Source organism: Salmo salar, chromosome ssa10 (assembly GCF_905237065.1).
Source record: "Salmo salar chromosome ssa10, Ssal_v3.1, whole genome shotgun sequence".
Classification (NCBI taxonomy): domain Eukaryota; kingdom Metazoa; phylum Chordata; class Actinopteri; order Salmoniformes; family Salmonidae; genus Salmo; species Salmo salar.
The window spans coordinates 120,286,846-120,306,106 of NC_059451.1; the positions used below are offsets into that span (position 1 = coordinate 120,286,846).

At 46.5% G+C, this 19,261-nt stretch overlaps 1 protein-coding gene across 1 annotated transcript; it reads right to left on the minus strand.

Moving 5' to 3' along the window:
• Window positions 1–2,482: 2,482 nt before the first annotated feature.
• pk (pyruvate kinase) lies at window positions 2,483–19,050 on the minus strand. Its single transcript, NM_001141703.1, is given in 11 exon segments — window positions 2,483–3,232; window positions 3,446–3,627; window positions 10,134–10,300; window positions 11,959–12,111; window positions 12,589–12,739; window positions 12,959–13,229; window positions 13,417–13,603; window positions 14,285–14,416; window positions 16,317–16,408; window positions 16,904–17,078; window positions 19,033–19,050. Coding segments are annotated over 10 exon segments (1,593 nt in total). The 5' UTR covers window positions 17,055–17,078; window positions 19,033–19,050; the 3' UTR covers window positions 2,483–3,125.
• Window positions 19,051–19,261: the final 211 nt, after the last annotated feature.

Here is a 19,261-nt window from a genome sequence, read left to right on the forward strand (position 1 = left end):
ATCTGAACATCTGTTGAAATTCCATTAGAAAAAGTCACAGAGCATTAATCCGGATAATAATTCTGTTTTTAACTGCCCCGCGACATCTAGTGTTGACATGTCAAATGGAGACAGGATTATATTCTTTCGTTTTTTATTTCAGGACATTCTTTCCGTCATCTAATATACAGAAAAGGATCTGAGATTGTGTATAATAAAAAATGAAAAATGTATTGATTTCATACTGTAGTTATTCATACCTGTCCAACGAAGTGTATGCCATTGCTTTGGTAATTGTCTGATTACTGGTACCATTTTTCCTCTAATCCTTTGCCTGTAATGCAGCTGTCAGACCAGTTTAGTACATACCGTATGATTATCAAGGTCATGTATCCGTGTCACGCTAATATACACACTTGCTAATGGTATTTTTCTCTGTGGCTATGATGGATAACCTAAATGGCTTCAACTAGATGGTCTGAACTCCGCTCTGGTACTTTTACAAAAAAACACTAGATGGTGTGAGACTTCTCTGGAAGATGTTAGATTGTTGTAAATGCATATGAAAGACAGGAAGTAAAAGATTTGACATTTATTCAAGCAATATTGAGTACAATATTAACTTATGCTTGCGCTACATTTTGTACCACGTGACTTCGTTCTGGTCCAGGGCGTGACCACGACTACACATGGCTGAATTACCTGGTATACTTTCCACGGTGGTTGGGTACATGCAGTTATATGCCATATATTCATGTTCTTTTTGTGTTTGTTAAAGCTGAGAAATGTGAGTTCCATCGCTCCACTATCTATTTTCTGGGATACGTCATCGCTGCAGGGAACATTCAGATGGATCCTAACAAGGTGAGAGCGGTGGTGGATTGGCCCTAACCCACATCGAGTGCAGCTTCAACGTTTCCTGGGATTTGCTCGTTTCTATCACCGCTTCCTCCGGGGTTACAGTACCCTGGTTTCCCCCCCTCTCTGCACTCACCTCACCCAAGGTTCTGGTCCCCAGCTGCTGACCTTGCATTTTCAGATCTCAAGCTTCGATTCACTACAGCCGCCACCTGAATCCATCCGGACCCGTCCCATCAGTTTGCGGTGGAGATCGGCGTCTCAGACGTTGGAGTGGGGGCCGTCCTGTCCCAGCGTTCTGCCCAGGACTAAAAGCTGCATCCCTGCGCTTTCCTGCCCATCGTCTTAATCCCGCTGAGAGGAACTACGACGTGGGAAATCGGGAACTTCTTGCGGTTCAAGATGCGGCTGGAAGATTGGAGACACTAGCTAGAAGGGGCGGAACATCCATTCTTAGTGTGGACCGACCGTAAGAATCTGGAATATCTCCTCACCACCAAGCGCCTCAACTGTACCATCTCCCACCACCCTTGGTCCAATAATGTGAAGCCTGATGGCCTCTCTCGCTTGTATAGCTCTGCAGCTACACCGTGGGATTTGCTCGTTTCTATCACCGCTTCCTCCGGGGTTACAGTACCCTGGTTTCCCCCCCTCTCTGCGCTCGTTTCTATTGCCCCATTCCCCCTACCCTCAGCCAAGGAGAGGGCTCAGCCCATGGTGCAGCATGTCTTCCGGATCCATGGACTTCCGGTCGACATGGTCTCCGATCGTGGTGCCCAGTTCTCATCCCGATTCTGGAAGGCGTTCTGCACCCTCATTGGGTCATCGGCCAGCCTGTCCTCCGGGTTTCCGCCCCAATCTAACGGCCAGTCGGAGCTAGCCAATCAGGACCTGGAGACGACTCTTCGTTGCCACGTCTCTGCCAACCCCACCACCTGGAAAGTGACTGTGTGTGTATGAATGGCACCACCCAAAAGTCCTTTGAAGAAGTGGCCTGGTGTTGCTGTTTAGTTCCTTTTACCTTGTTGTCTTGGTTACAGGTGGAGTATTTTTTTATTTTACCTTTATTTAACTAGGCAAGTCAGATAAGAACAAATTCTCATTTTCAATGACAGCCTAGGAACAGTGGGTTTCTATATGTCTGTTGCCAGTTCGTCTTTTTTGTCAGGTTTTACCAGCGTGTTTCCCGTTTCTCAAGTTTTTGTTTTCTGGGAAACGTTTGTTGTTCAATACAAACCGTCACGAAATGTAGCAAACATTGAATGGAACTGAACGCACCCCAGACATGTTTCCAATGAGAAAGCTCAGACACACTTTGGAGTTTTACTCCAGAATTAGGAACACTTTCAACCGAGACCACTAAGTTTATGTCATCTCTTACGTTCGGATTATATCATGCTGCTGAAATAACCATAATACCGTCAGATAATGGGTTCTAAAGTTACTTCATAATTCCTCATAACTCGCATCATTAATTTTCATTGCCCATCTTTAGTGTTGCAAAAAAGGATAAATGTTGGGTGGTTTCGACATTGGCATAAGAAATGTTATTATAATGAACCATACAGTCACCACACCAACATCTAAGGTCAACAAAAGTATATTTAATAGAGGGGTGGGGGGAGAAACAACAACAGAGAGAATCAGGTGTTCATCTTTTTAATGGATGGATGGATGGAAACCCAGATCCCCATAGCCCTCAGCAACAACATGATGTTACCTTTAACACGTCAGTGGAGTCTTACCTGTCTACCAGGTGAGGAGGAGACCCCACAGAGAGCAGGATCCTCGTTATAGTCATAATCCACGTCAACGTTCTGGACCACAAAGCAACAAGTGGCTCTGACACGCAGATGTGTGACTACAGTACAATGTACATTTAGAAAAATAACATACACTTGATATTGTTCACCGTGAAAACTCAGTCAGGACAGGTGTGTGTGTTTTCAGTAGGGTGTGTAACCTGTTGAAGGATGACTTGGACATAGTAGGTGAAACACCTATGTAATAATAATAATAATAATAATAATAACAACATAGGAATTAAGGAGTGTTGTTAAGTGACTGTCTGTGTATGAATGGCACCACCCAAAAAGTCCTTTGATGAAGTGGCCTGGTGTTGCTGTTCCGGTCCGTTCTTTACCTTGTTGTCTTGGTTACAGGTGGAGTCTAGAGAATCGTAGAGGACAAATAGATGTCTTCTGGTGGTGGGTGGGGTGGGTTATAGGAACAGGAGAGGGGTGAAGGAGAGGGGTGAAGGGGAAGGAGTAATGTCCTTTGGAGTTTGTTCAAGGAACAAGCACAACACGCATGGTGTTGGTGTAACCAGGGCCTGGACGCCATCCGGTCACAACAATGATGACATCTCCAGACTTGAAGAAGTGACGGTGTTTACCTGGAGGGGAGACGGGGGGGTTAATGGCTGGTCTTTGGTGGGGCTCCAGCGCTACAAAGATCTCTTCAACCATAGAAATAGAGCGATAATCATACGGTTACAGAGAGAGAAATCTTATACTTGAATTTGGTCTTTCTGTATGAAATGTGTTCTACAAATAAAGTTCAGCATTACTACTTAAACGTTGGAATTTAACGCGACGTCATTACTCACCCATCTCCAAGGCGAAGTTGACGCGGAGGTCGACATCCTCGGCCCAGACATCGTTGGCAGGCTTGGTGTACAGCACGGGGTAGATACCGCGGTACAGATGGGCCTGACGGGCGGTCTGGCCACAGCGGGTCACAGCGATGATGGGGGCACGGGGCCTGTACCTGGACAGCAGATGGGCGGACCTAGAACCAGACACAGGAAGGAACAGCAGGTTAGGGTGTGGAACCAGACACAGGAAGGAACACCAGGTTAGGGTGTGGAACCAGACACAGGAAGGAACACCAGGTTAGGGTGTGGAACCAGACACAGGAAGGAACACCAGGTTAGGGTGTGGAACCAGACACAGGAAGGAACACCAGGTTAGGGTGTGGAACCAGACACAGGAAGGAACAGCAGGTTAGGGTGTGGAACCAGACACAGGAAGGAACACCAGGTTAGGGTGTGGAACCAGACACAGGAAGGAACACCAGGTTAGGGTGTGGAACCAGACACAGGAAGGAACACCAGGTTAGGGTGTGGAACCAGACACAGGAAGGAACACCAGGTTAGGGTGTGGAACCAGACACAGGAAGGAACACCAGGTTAGGGTGTGGAACCAGACACAGGAAGGAACAGCAGGTTAGGGTGTGGAACCAGACACAGGAAGGAACACCAGGTTAGGGTGTGGAACCAGACACAGGAAGGAACACCAGGTTAGGGTGTGGAACCAGACACAGGAAGGAACACCAGGTTAGGGTGTGGAACCAGACACAGGAAGGAACACCAGGTTAGGGTGTGGAACCAGACACAGGAAGGAACACCAGGTTAGGGTGTGGAACCAGACACAGGAAGGAACAGCAGGTTAGGGTGTGGAACCAGACACAGGAAGGAACACCAGGTTAGGGTGTGGAACCAGACACAGGAAGGAACACCAGGTTAGGGTGTGGAACCAGACACAGGAAGGAACACCAGGTTAGGGTGTGGAACCAGACACAGGAAGGAACACCAGGTTAGGGTGTGGAACCAGACACAGGAAGGAACAGCAGGTTAGGGTGTGGAACCAGACACAGGAAGGAACACCAGGTTAGGGTGTGGAACCAGACACAGGAAGGAACACCAGGTTAGGGTGTGGAACCAGACACAGGAAGGAACACCAGGTTAGGGTGTGGAACCAGACACAGGAAGGAACAGCAGGTTAGGGTGTGGAACCAGACACAGGAAGGAACAGCAGGTTAGGGTGTGGAACCAGACACAGGAAGGAACAGCAGGTTAGGGTGTGGAACCAGACACAGGAAGGAACAGCAGGTTAGGGTGTGGAACCAGACACAGGAAGGAACAGCAGGTTAGGGTGTGGAACCAGACACAGGAAGGAACAGCAGGTTAGGGTGTGGAACCAGACACAGGAAGGAACAGCAGGTTAGGGTGTGGAACCAGACACAGGAAGGAACACCAGGTTAGGGTGTGGAACCAGACACAGGAAGGAACAGCAGGTTAGGGTGTGGAACCAGACACAGGAAGGAACAGCAGGTTAGGGTGTGGAACCAGACACAGGAAGGAACACCAGGTTAGGGTGTGGAACCAGACACAGGAAGGAACACCAGGTTAGGGTGTGGAACCAGACACAGGAAGGAACACCAGGTTAGGGTGTGGAACCAGACACAGGAAGGAACAGCAGGTTAGGGTGTGGAACCAGACACAGGAAGGAACAGCAGGTTAGGGTGTGGAACCAGACACAGGAAGGAACAGCAGGTTAGGGTGTGGAACCAGACACAGGAAGGAACACCAGGTTAGGGTGTGGAACCAGACACAGGAAGGAACACCAGGTTAGGGTGTGGAACCAGACACAGGAAGGAACAGCAGGTTAGGGTGTGGAACCAGACACAGGAAGGAACAGCAGGTTAGGGTGTGGAACCAGACACAGGAAGGAACAGCAGGTTAGGGTGTGGAACCAGACACAGGAAGGAACACCAGGTTAGGGTGTGGAACCAGACACAGGAAGGAACACCAGGTTAGGGTGTGGAACCAGACACAGGAAGGAACACCAGGTTAGGGTGTGGAACCAGACACAGGAAGGAACAGCAGGTTAGGGTGTGGAACCAGACACAGGAAGGAACACCAGGTTAGGGGTGTGGAACCAGACACAGGAAGGAACACCAGGTTAGGGTGTGGAACCAGACACAGGAAGGAACAGCAGGTTAGGGTGTGGAACCAGACACAGGAAGGAACACCAGGTTAGGGTGTGGAACCAGACACAGGAAGGAACACCAGGTTAGGGTGTGGAACCAGACACAGGAAGGAACACCAGGTTAGGGTGTGGAACCAGACACAGGAAGGAACACCAGGTTAGGGTGTGGAACCAGACACAGGAAGGAACACCAGGTTAGGGTGTGGAACCAGACACAGGAAGGAACAGCAGGTTAGGGTGTGGAACCAGACACAGGAAGGAACACCAGGTTAGGGTGTGGAACCAGACACAGGAAGGAACACCAGGTTAGGGTGTGGAACCAGACACAGGAAGGAACACCAGGTTAGGGTGTGGAACCAGACACAGGAAGGAACAGCAGGTTAGGGTGTGGAACCAGACACAGGAAGGAACAGCAGGTTAGGGTGTGGAACCAGACACAGGAAGGAACACCAGGTTAGGGTGTGGAACCAGACACAGGAAGGAACACCAGGTTAGGGTGTGGAACCAGACACAGGAAGGAACACCAGGTTAGGGTGTGGAACCAGACACAGGAAGGAACACCAGGTTAGGGTGTGGAACCAGACACAGGAAGGAACACCAGGTTAGGGTGTGGAACCAGACACAGGAAGGAACAGCAGGTTAGGGTGTGGAACCAGACACAGGAAGGAACAGCAGGTTAGGGTGTGGAACCAGACACAGGAAGGAACACCAGGTTAGGGTGTGGAACCAGACACAGGAAGGAACACCAGGTTAGGGTGTGGAACCAGACACAGGAAGGAACACCAGGTTAGGGTGTGGAACCAGACACAGGAAGGAACACCAGGTTAGGGTGTGGAACCAGACACAGGAAGGAACACCAGGTTAGGGTGTGGAACCAGACACAGGAAGGAACAGCAGGTTAGGGTGTGGAACCAGACACAGGAAGGAACACCAGGTTAGGGTGTGGAACCAGACACAGGAAGGAACAGCAGGTTAGGGTGTGGAACCAGACACAGGAAGGAACAGCAGGTTAGGGTGTGGATTGAAAACATATATTGCCATGTGAAACTGCTTCATGGTAAACTTAAAAACGTAATTATTTTGTTGCACATTAGAATACATACATATAAGTGGAAGACTGAAGATTATAATAATTATACTATATCTAATGTAACAGTATACTATATCTAATGTAACAAGTATACTATATCTATTGTAATAATTGTACCAATCCTAGATCCAAACTCCGGACAGCAGTACTGTAGGTTGACAGTATTCTATCAAAATGTTTAGTACACAGCTGACTACTGTACAGTGTGTCCATACCAGAGGAGGCTGGTGGGAACAGCTATAGGAGGACAGGTTCATTGTAATGGCTGGGATGGAATAAATGGAACACACATCGGCCATTACAATGAGCCCATCCTCCTATATATCCTACCACCAGCCTCCTCTGGTCAATACTGTATAGTGGCGCAGGGTGACTCTGAACTTTGAATGGAGTAGGAAAGGAGTCAGGGAGAGGAGGGGAGAAGTGGAGTGAGGGACAGGAGAGGAGAAGGGGAGAGGAGTGAGGGACAGGAGAGGAGAAGGGAAGTGGAAAACTGTGAAGGACCTCGGCGTTACTCTGGACCCTGATCTCTCTTTTTAAGAACATATCAAGACTGTTTCAAGGACAGCTTTTTTCCATCTACGTAACATTGCAAAAATCAGAAACTTTCTGTCCAAAAATGACGCAGAAAAATTAATCCATGCTTTTGTTACTTCTAGGCTGGACTACTGCAATGCTCTACTTTCCGGCTACCCGGATAAAGCACTACACAACCTTCTGTTAGTGCTAAATACGGCTGCTGGAATCCTGACTAGAACCAAAAAATTTGATCATATTACTCCAGTGCTAGCCTCCCTACACTGGCTTCCTGTTAAGGCAAGGGCTGATTTCAAGGTTTTACTGCTAACCTACAAAGCATTACATGGGCTTGCTCCTACCTATCTTTCCGATTTGGTCCTGCCGTACATACCTACACGTACGCTACGGTCACAAGACGCAGGACTCCTAATTGTCCCTAGAATTTCTAAGCAAACGGCTGGAGGTAGGGCTTTCTCCTATAGAGCTCCATTTTTATGGAATGGTCTGCCTACCAATGTGAGAGACGCAGACTCAGTCTCAACCTTTAAGTCTTTACTGAAGACTTATCTCTTCAGTAGGTCCTATGATTAAGTATAGTCTGGCCCAGGAGTGTGAAGGTGAACGGAAAGGCTGGAGCAACGAACCGCCCTTGCTGTCTCTGCCTTGCCGGTTCCCCTCTTTCCACTGGGATTCTCTGCCTCTAACCCTTTTACAGGGGCTGAGTCACTGGCTTACTGGTGTTCTTCCATGCCGTCCATGGGAGGGGTGCGTCACTTGAGTGGGTTGAGTCACTGACGTGGTCTTCCTGTCTGGGTTGGCGCCCCCCCTTGGGTTGTGCCATGGCGGAGATCGTTGTGGGCTATACTCGGCCTTGTCTCAGGATGGTAAGTTGGTGGTTGAAGATATCCCTCTAGTGGTGTGGGGGCTGTGCTTTGGCAAAGTGGGTGGGGTTATATCCTGCCGGTTTGGGCCGGTCCGGGGGTATCATCGGATGTGCCCACAGTGTCTTCTGACCCCTCCTGTCTCAGCCTCCAGTATTTATGCTGCAGTAGTTTATGTGTCGGGGGGCTAGGGTCAGTCTGTTACATCTGGAGTATTTCTCTTGTCTTATCCGGTGTGAATTTAAATATGCTCTCTCTAATTCCTCTTTCCTCTTTCTGTCTTTCTCTCGGAGGACCTGAGCCCTAGGACCATGCCTCAGGACTACCTGGTATGATGACTCCTTGCTGTCCCCAGTCCACCTGGCCGTGCTGCTGCTCCAGTTTCAACTGTTCTGCCTGCGGCTATGGAACCCTGACCTGTTCACCGGACGTGCTTGTTGCACCCTCGACAACTACTATGATTATTATTATTTGACCATGCTGGTCATTTATGAACATTTTAACATCTTGACCATGTTCTGTTATAATATCCACCCTGCACAGCCAGAAGAGGACTGGCCACCCCTCATAGCCTGGTTCCTCTCTAGGTTTCTTCCTAGGTTCCTGCCTTTCTAGGGAGTTTTTCCTAGCCACAGTGCTTCTTTCACATGCATTTCTTGCTGTTTGGGGTTTTAGGCTGGGTTTCTGTACAGCACTTTGAGATATCAGCTGATGTACGAAGGGCTATATAAATAAATTTGATTTGATTTGAGTGAGGGACAGGAGAGGAGGGGACAGGAGTGGAGTGAGGGAGAGGAGAGGAGAGAGGAGTGTTGGAAAGGGAGTGGAGTGAGGGACAGGAGAGAGGAGAGGCGAGTTATATTTAACTTCCTAAATGTCAGGGTTCAGGACTGTAAAGGTTGGGAACAAGTCATGGGTCTCTGCTATAGGGCTGAGGTCAGAGGGAATGATGGGAGTAATCTGGTGACACACTAGCCTAAGGAGAATGTACTCTTAGTTCTACTGTTACTCATTAAGGTACAGCGACCTTATGCTATTTTCTGAGGTAAACTGGCTCTGGCAGTCAAAAACTCCACCTAAATGTGAATCGATTCTCAATTGCGATACTGTTCTAGAAAGATAAATCCCTTTACTTTCATATCACATCAAAATAATAATTTAACAAATGCTAAATATACACTTACTGTACACAGTTTTAACCGGCTTTATAAGTTGCAGACGACAGTATTTTTCACTGACAACACGTTTCTGGCGAACTTCTTCCGTTACACACGGGTTTTCGGGAACATGCTAGAAAGCTAATTATCTGTCGTCCGTCTGGATCCCTATAAAAGTGTGTAGTAATTTAACCTTTTGCTTTCTTGCTGATATGAAATATATGTTCTTTATGTTTCAAAGCGATGCGTGTTCACTTTTAGAGCGAGAGTAGGGGCTCTTAACCAAAGTCACCCCCAGGAAGAAGAAGCCTTCATAGATAGGCGCTAAAGGTGCTACAGGGCTGGGAGAGTTCTGGGTCTCTGCTACAGGGCTGGGAGAGTTCTGGGTCTCTGCTACAGGGCTGGGAGAGTTCTGGGTCTCTGCTACAGGGCTGGGAGCTGCTACAGGGCTGGGAGAGTTCTGGGTCACTGCTACAGGGCTGGGAGAGTTCTGGGTCTCTGCTACAGGGCTGGGAGAGTTCTGGGTCTCTGCTACAGGGCTGGGAGAGTTCTGGATCTCTGCTACAGGGCTGGGGTGAGAGGGCGGCATTATGGGAAAGTTCTGGTTAAGGACGGTGTTGCAGTAGCTCGTGGTTCTTGTGAACAGAACGGAACATGTTCCCTCACCTGCGTTCTCAGATTAAATCAACTAAAATCTCCAGCACCTGTGGTGAATGCGTAACCAGACTAGCGCGGCTCGGCTCAGCTCAGTAGTGTGAACAGGGTATTTGACTGGGCTTAGAGAAGGTGTCAAATACATCATGTACACGTCTGTCCTTCCCCTCAGAAGCTAGTTTGAGAAGTACAGAGGTTTGCTGTGTGACTCTCTGGTTCGTACCTGCCAGTCTTGGTGAGCACGATGATGGCACTGGCACAGCACTTGAAGGAAGCCTCGACGGCGCCAATGGCAACGGACTCAGTGGGGTCACGGGTCAGGTGGGAGGTACGACGGATTTCCTCAAACATCTGCCTGTGGTACATGGCGGCCTCTGCCTCACGAGCAATCTGGGGGGGGGGAATAGAGAGAGAGGGAGAGACAGAGACAGAGACAGACAGGTGTCAGATTCCTGCCATTCAACTACAGTAATGAATAGAAAGCATGCAATGAAGGTCGGTACAGATTTAGACCAGAATGACTCATTGTTCGTGCCTCTGCCTTTTCCTAAGCTAGTTGGTTTGGTACACCACTAATGTAAAGTCCTGAGAATGAACAACTTCAAGATTCAGACAGCAACAGTCATACAGTTGTACAGATTAATACAGCGAACAGTCATACAGCAACAGTAATACAGTTTCATACAGCAACAGTAATAGTCATACAGCAACAGTAATACAGTCATACAGATTCATACAGCAACATTTAAAAGCTAGATTCATACTAGTTTCTCTGAAGGGGCAAGGGGAACATAAAAGAGAGGTAGTCTCTTCTAGTCCTCTAGTAAATATAGAATCACTGAGGTCTGCATACCTGACGTGTTGTGATGCTGATCCTCAGACACATGCTGATTGAGAAATCTGATGACCCCAACGACCCCATCCAATGCAACATGAAGCAGAAAACAGATGCAGGAAACAGATGCAGTGACAGAACAGAGGGATATGGAGAGAGAGAGAGAGAGAACAGAGGGATGGAGAGAGAGAGAGAACAGAGGGATGGAGAGAGAGAGAGAACAGAGGGATGGAGAGAGAGAGAGAACAGAGGGATGGAGAGAGAGAGAGAACAGAGGGATGGAGAGAGAGAGAGAGAACAGAGGGATGGAGAGAGAGAGAGAGAACAGAGGGATGGAGAGAGAGAGAGAACAGAGGGATGGAGAGAGAGAGAGAACAGAGGGATGGAGAGAGAGAGAGAGACAGAGGGATGGAGAGAGAGAGAGAGAGAGAACAGAGGGATGGAGAGAGAGAAGTAGGAACACACAAAGCCAGTAGCATGGTGAGTGTGTAGAAGCCGTTAGTACATAGATCACAAACCAAAAACACAGTTATATTACAGCTACTTTATGTTAATTCCCCTGAGGCGTCCCAGCAAACACACAACCAACACCACAACGTTGTCTCAACGTTGACCCTGTGTTGCTGTTTGCTGGGACGATTCTGTCTATAGCCAGGTTTCCAGCCGCACTTTCTATGTGAGTAAAATACATGACAAGCCCGATGGAAACAGAACTTTTTTTTTTGTTTGTGAACTTTATAAATGTCTACAAAACAAAATATGCTAGCCAAGGTGGGATGTTTTTTTTTTGTGTCTGTAAAAATAATTATGCACAAATATTGATATATTACGACTTGTCGGAAAAGCAGTTTATTAGGGCTACAGGTTAAATAGATGATGTTAAACTTCACAGGGTGGTGAAAGTGCACGGTGATGAGCTGGATGATGTGTTGTTATGTGCACTACGTCATCAAGCACAGCCTTTGCAACAAGTCAATTTGATGGAAACATCTCTCTGGTGGGAAAACGTGCATATTTTTTTAATGCAGATTTAAGTAATACTTGCATGAAAACCTGGTCGCCAATTGGATGGAAACCTGGTCACATTGACCACTCATGAACTTTGAATCAGTGACTCTAGGAACTGCTACAGGAAACATTGTGGATGTTGTGCTTGTGTTGCGAGGAGCCAAGGCAAGACCTATAGGGGGCCGCTCTGCTCTCAGTCTCTCACCTTGTGCTGTGTGCGGACAGCCTCCAGTGGGTAGTCTCCCTTGGCGGTCTCACCACTCAGCATGATGCAGTCGTTACCGTCCAGAACGGCGTTGGCGACGTCGGAACCCTCAGCACGAGTAGGGCGGGGCTTCTTGATCATGCTCTCCAGCATCTGGACCAATCAGGAGAGAGGAGAGATCATTAGGCACCAATCAACGACAGGATAGATTATTTACGTCGATGCATTTATAGACAGTGGCCTATAAGCATACATCTCTGCCCTTTCCTCTAAGGTTTCGTCAAAGGCTTGAGGGCTCCTCTTAAACCTCAAATACTCCTAGGACTAGGAACCCTGGTATTATCTGCCATTGAACTCAGTACATTTGAGTCTTAACAGGTTATCAGACCCTGTTTGGGGTGTGCTTTGCAGACAGGGATGGAAATGAAGCATGTATAAGGAGGTCTAGTAGTCATGGATAAGGGGGTCTAGTAGTCATGGATAAGGGGGTCTAGTCGTCATGGATAAGGGGGTCTAGTCGTCATGGATAAGGGGGTCTAGTCGTCATGGATAAGGGGGTCTAGTCGTCATGGATAAGGGGGTCTAGTCGTCATGGATAAGGGGGTCTAGTCTGTGGGCAACGTGTCGGACCTGTGTGGCGCAGGTGATGGGCTTGCCAATCCTGTTGCAGCGTCCGGTCATCATCTTCTGGGCGATGAACACCTTCTCTGTGGGGATCTCAATACCCAGGTCACCGCGGGCAACCATGATGCCATCGCTAGCTTCCAGGATCTCGTCGAATCTACACATAGACAGATAGTTATACAAGTCAATATTATCCAGTATTGGGTATCTATATTTCCCAAGCGACTAAACTGATGCTCAACACAGTAGGATCCTTCAAGTGGAGATTTCTTACTTTTGAAAGTACTGAAAATTGACTAAATAGCCACTACAATGCAATCGTGTAGTCAGCAGAGGCCTCTCTCAATCGCTCTCTCTGTATCTCCCACACACACACCTGCGGACGCCCTCGTGGTTCTCCAGTTTGGATATGATCTTGATGTTTTTGCCCTTCTCTCCCAGCACCTTCCTGACGGCGTGTACATCAGCTGCTTTACGGATGAAGGAGGCGAAGACCATGTCCACTCCCTGTTCCACACCGAACTGCAGATCCTGGATGTCCTTCTCAGAGACAGCGGGCAGGTCCACAGCAGCGCCGGGCAGGTTCACACCCTTCTTAGAGCCCAGAGTACCACCATTTTCAATCTCACAGTCCAGGAAGTCGGCGCCTGGGGACAATAACGCGTGTCAATCACAATGCCACAGCTGGGAACAACAGTAAAGTAACACATTTCAACAGGCAAAGTAGAAGGAAACACACTTTACTTTGGTTAAGTGTGTAGCTACTTCCTGTAACTTTCCAGGTCGTGAGAATACTTTTCTGTTGCTACAGTAGGATGTTGCTAGGATACTCACCGACTTCCTTGACCTTCAGGGACATGAGGCCGTCGTCGATGTAGACGTGACCTCCGACCTTCAGGATCTTGGTGATGTTCTTGTAGTCCAGCCACAGGTGCTTCTCGTCACAGTTGTCCTTGTACTTGTCGTCCAGGGTCAGCTTGATGTGAGCTCCCTTCTTCAGCTCAACCTCAGCTTCGCCACTCTGTACAGGGGAAGAATCATAGGATTACACAACTATTACTATAGTATTATGTACTGTATACGTCTACGGAGAAGGACAGGGATATATGTAGTGTTGACGATATAGTATTATGTCACGGAGAAGGACAGTAATATGTACTGTGTGAAGGACAGAATAGTATTATGTACTGTTCTCTACGGAGAAGGACAGGGATTATAGTATTATGTACTGTATACGTCTACGGAGAAGGACAGGGACTATACTATTATGTACTGTATATGTCTACGGAGAAGGACAGGGACTATACTATTATGTACTGTATACGTCTACGGGGAAGGACAGGGATTATAGTATTATGTACTGTATATGTCTATGGGGAAGGACAGGGCTCATGATCAATACATACATTCTGATGCCAGTAGTGTTTTACAGTACTTGATGTATATCAGCTTTATGATATCATTGCTTGTTGTTGTATTTCTTGCCGTTACCATGCTGGTAGCTTGGCCAATGCCTTCCTTTTGACCAAATCAAAAGGTGGGCCTACATGATAGCGAGAAGGTCATATGTTACAACAGTCAAGAAATGTACCTGCTTGTCTCGGTTTTAATTTGTTTGTAAAGTGTATTGTGATGATGCACTTGAACTGAAGTTGGACTTTTCGTAAAGATTTACAGTACTTCATGGTAAATGACTACTCACGCCCTTGATGAGTCCAGTCCTGATTTCGGGTCCCTTGGTGTCCAGAGCGATGGCCACTGGTCTGTACTCGATGGTGCCGGGTCCGAAGCTCTCGGTGGCTTCACGGACATTCTTGATGGTCTCAGCATGGTACTGAATGGAATAGAAGATAATAAATAAAAAAATCCATCGAAACAGAAATGTATCTTGTAGATTAGCCAAGAAGGATAACTAATTAGATTAGCCATGTAGAATATAAACATGTATCATAGCTACATAGCTTATAACCATGTAGATTAGCCAAGTAGGATAAATAATTAGTGTTAGCCAAGTAGATTAGCCATGTAGAATATAAACATGTAGCATATAACCAAGTAGTGTTAGCCAAGTAGCATAGCCACATAGAATATAACTAAGTAGTGTTAGCTAGTTCCTGGTCCCTAAACAGTTTCTGCCTATAGGAAGGAGGCAGACTCAGAGACTCAATGACACTCACTTAACAGTGCTCTATAGTAGACAGACATAGGACAATTAGCCAGGTTGAAATGTAATGATTTTTTAAATGTTTTATCTTTGGGGGTATTTTAGAATAGCAAAGTCTTAGCTATTTTAGCATAGCCAAGTAGGTTAGCGTTAGCTCCTGGTCCCTCTAAACACGTTCTGCGAGAACCTGAGACTAAGAGACGTGGCTATTTACATCTGTTCCGACCACCTGTCCAGAGGCAGAGGTCCAGTTTCCTTTGCCCTTCTGACAATGTCTGACCTCAACACATGACAGATGCCATGTAAACAAACATAAGTTCAGATGTCCGAAGACATCTGTCAGAAATTCCTGCCATTGGAGGTGCTCTGTCTATCTTGTTTTCATGCACCAATAGCATTCCCAAACAGACACTAAAATGGTGCCACCACACTTTCCCTGTGACATGGCTGTAGGCTCGTAAAGATGCTAGCCCTTGACATACCTTCCTTCACGTTTTATCTCTAGCCCTAGAACTAGCTCACCTGATTCAACGAGTCAACTAATCATCAAGCAGGCTGAGTACTTGTTCGATGGAATTGCGTGCACTAGTTCTGGCCCGAGGCAAAATGTCCAGTCATGGAAGTAATCGCAGAATGGACTGGGAGATCCTGACCTAATTATAGCTTTGAAACACATGTACATGTAACGTCATCTAGTGCCGATACATAGATACAGTACTGAACTTCAGAGTAGAACGTCTTCTTCTGACAAGCAATTAACAGTACTATTGACCTTTGAAGGGCAATGAATTCAAATATCAAACGTATCGCTTCGATATCTAATACTGCTGTATGATTTGGGGGTGCACTCTGACCCAGCCAGGGTGAATACAGGTCAAAAAGCCATGACTTTTAAAGGGGAGAGGTCAGTAGTGTGAACCCCAGAACTCTAGCTACCATCTGGCGGCACTAGAAGACAGACAGACTGACTGGAGGAGGAGGAGGAGGAGGAAGAGGAGCCACTAAAGTGCACGTAAGAGCATTCAGATCAGCTTACAGACTGACATTTAAACGGTACAGTGATAATGTCACAATGAGGATGGCTGGTACTGCAGACTCACTAAAGGTTATAGTATGAGGATGGCTGGTGCTGCAGACTCACTAAAGGTTATAGTATGAGGATGGCTGGTACTGCAGACTCACTAAAGGTTATAGTATGAGGATGGCTTGTACTGCAGACTCACTAAAGGTTATAGTATGAGGATGGCTGGTACTGCAGACTCACTAAAGGTTATAGTATGAGGATGGCTGGTACTGCAGACTCACTAAAGGTTATAGTATGAGGATGGCTGGTGCTGCAGACTCACTAAAGGGATGTCACCATATTGCTTTCACCTATCCTTTCAGACAAACATGAGTTGCCAGGGAGTAAGGGCTAGGGGTCCGTTTGGAACTCAGCACTAGTCTAAATCCTAGAACAGCTGTGTTGCCTTCAGTACTAGTGTCCTTTCCCTTGCCTTCAGTACTAGTGTCCTTTGCCTTCAGTACTAGTGTCCTTTGCCTTCAGTACTAGTGTAGTCCTACTACTGACCTCATGAGTTCCGTGAGAGAAGTTCATTCTTGCAATGTTCATCCCAGATTTGATCATCTCCTTGGCCATGTTCACTGATCGGGAGGCGGGTCCTGCATGTGGACAAGATGACAAGCAAAGCTTATAGAGGGATATTGTGAAGGTTTTGGAGGGATATACCCCTACTGTGAAGGTTTTTGGAGGGATATACCCCTACTGTGAAGGTTCTGTGGCCTTCTGTAGGCACACCTCACACAAAATACATGTGTATAGGATGTTGAGTAGTGTAGTGAGGGTGTTCAGTGGTGAGGGAGTGAGAGGCCATGAGGGGTGAGGTAGGGTTGGGCAGTGAGGTGAGGTAGGGTTGTTGACTAATGAGCAGGGGCGTTGTTGACTAATGAGCAAGGGCGTTGTTGACTAATGAGCAGGGGCGTTGTTGACTAATGAGCAGGGGCGTTGTTGACTAATGAGCAGGGGCGTTGTTGACTAATGAGGAGGGGCGTTGTTGACTAATGAGGAGGGGCGTTGTTGACTAATGAGGAGGGGCGTTGTTGACTAATGAGGAGGGGCGTTGTTGACTAATGAGGAGGGGCGTTGTTGAGCTGTACCGATGGTGCAGATGATTCCGGTGTTGCGAGCCACAGCTGGCTCGGAGTCAATGTCCAGAAGACACATGTGCTCCAGGAAGGTGTCGGCCATAGCAGCGTGTAGCTGCTGCGTCTGAATGAAGGCAGAGCCCATATCCTTTCCTTTAGACATGATTGGATCGGTGTCTGAGAAATCCTGGAAAGGGGGAGGGAGAGAGAGAGAGAGAGGATCGAGGTGTTGAGGAGATCTTTTGACACTGGGTTAATGTTCTACAACCACCTCTGACATATTGAACCAAGCCTCTCTAGATACTCCTGAAAGTTGGAGGTTGGAGAGGTCTTGATATCATTTTTCATGCCAAGTCTATTTATACTGTGTGTGTGTGTGTGTCACTTGGCTTACACAGCTGCTCTGAGTCTATCCCACTGAATCAGGCTTTGATACTAGATCTTTGCACTACCACGCTACCTACCAACAGACATTGCATATTAATGCTAGAGACATACTGTAGCAATGGAAAATGCACTAGCTGAAGTTCTCGGTTCTAAATTATCATAAAGTTACCTCAACTCCGCGTCACCCGATATATTGATTGTGAATATTGTAATAGAGGGTTTTAGTAGAACGTTAGAGGCCCACCAACTCAACTGACAGTGGTTCTGGAAGTTCAGCCTGACAGCGTGAAGGGGATAGGGACTCAGCTGGCCACACACACACTGTAGCAGCACCACCAAACTAGGACCGCAACAATGAGAGCATGTGTGACTGCGTGACTGCACACACACACACAGGCGGACAGGCGGACAGGCACACCCAGATAACGCCCCCACATTCCACAGTCACCCGTAATGACCAGGGGAATAGGCTCTTGAAGAGGAACTGGGAATAGGCTCTTGAAGAGGAACTGGGAATAGGCTCTTGAAGATGAACTGGCCAGTGACCACTTTTTTTGTAGGAGGTGGTTCTCACAGTTGGTGGGAAACTTGAGTAGTCAAAAAGTTTTTTTTTTCAAATATCACATATTAATTTAATGTTGGGGGATCTTCTTTTCAACCTCAAAATGATGAATTAATTAGTCTGAGCAACATTATACACATTGTTGGCATTAATATCATAGAGAACCTGATCTGTACCGTGACAGCAGTCCAGCTATCAGCTGTTAAAGTCCTACTCCCTTTCCTCGCAGATAAAACCTTAGCAGACTGTTGTCTATAAGAAGAGCTACATTATCTGGGTGACACAGTCACTGCCGTGAGCAGACTTTCAGTGAGACATCGATTTATTCACAAGTTTGGAGATAATATTTTTTTTTTTAAACGACATCCAAGTGAGTTCCATTCAATAGGATTTAATTTTTTAACTCTATGGGGATATTGAATTATAGAGCTATGATTCCAGGAGCTTAATAGTGGTTTAGTAATGCACACCGAGTGGTAGGGTTATGTCACCTACAGCTCTACTGAAACCGAACAGTACAGTGGTTTATTAGCACACCCTATCAAAAGATAAGCTTCGGGAATACAATGTCATTAAAATAGAAGAAAGCAAATTGTTCCAGGCTCTTTGACTTACAGTAACTATAGATGACTATTTTATTTTGTTGTTGCTATAGTAGAGGAGGAACATTGAGGATGACAGGATGTGTCGGTGCATATTAAATAGATATCTAGTATTTCATTTGAGTCATTTAGCAGACACTCTTACCCAGAGCAACTTACAATTATATTAATAACCAAATTGTTTTGCTTAGTATTGTTCCGTTTCAGTCATGTAGGTATCCCACAATTTAAATTATACTTCATCAATGGAGAACATGCATTTGGATGAAACAAACCCAATTATTTTACTGTAAAAAAATGTGGATTACAGGTATAAGTAGTTGTCATTACTTTTAATTGTGCACAAATAGCCTATTCAGACTGAAATATAAATATAAATACCCCATATGAAATCATAACAATTTGATTCAAAACGTTATGGAAGTAAAGTAACATTCAATAGTTAAGTCTATTACAACCTTTCTATAACCAAAACTGATAGAACAATGTAATTAACTCAAGACAGCTATGTCAATATTATTTAGCAAGAATTGTCCATCTAATGCTAAATGTAAAGTTGCCCATTTCCAGATGAGGACGCAGTGACTCACCTACTGGTTGAACGTTGCAGGGACCAATGCGCCCAGCAGCTGAGCGCTGGCGGAAGATAACCCCCCCAACTGACCGGGACTACTTCCCCAGCCGAACATTGGGTATCCCTCCGATGTCACATGGGGTGACTATAGAGCGGAACGTTAATGACGATATTCCATTTATAATCCGTTAATTGTACACCAAATGTTTAAGTATTGATAAAATATATATATATGTATTAAGTAT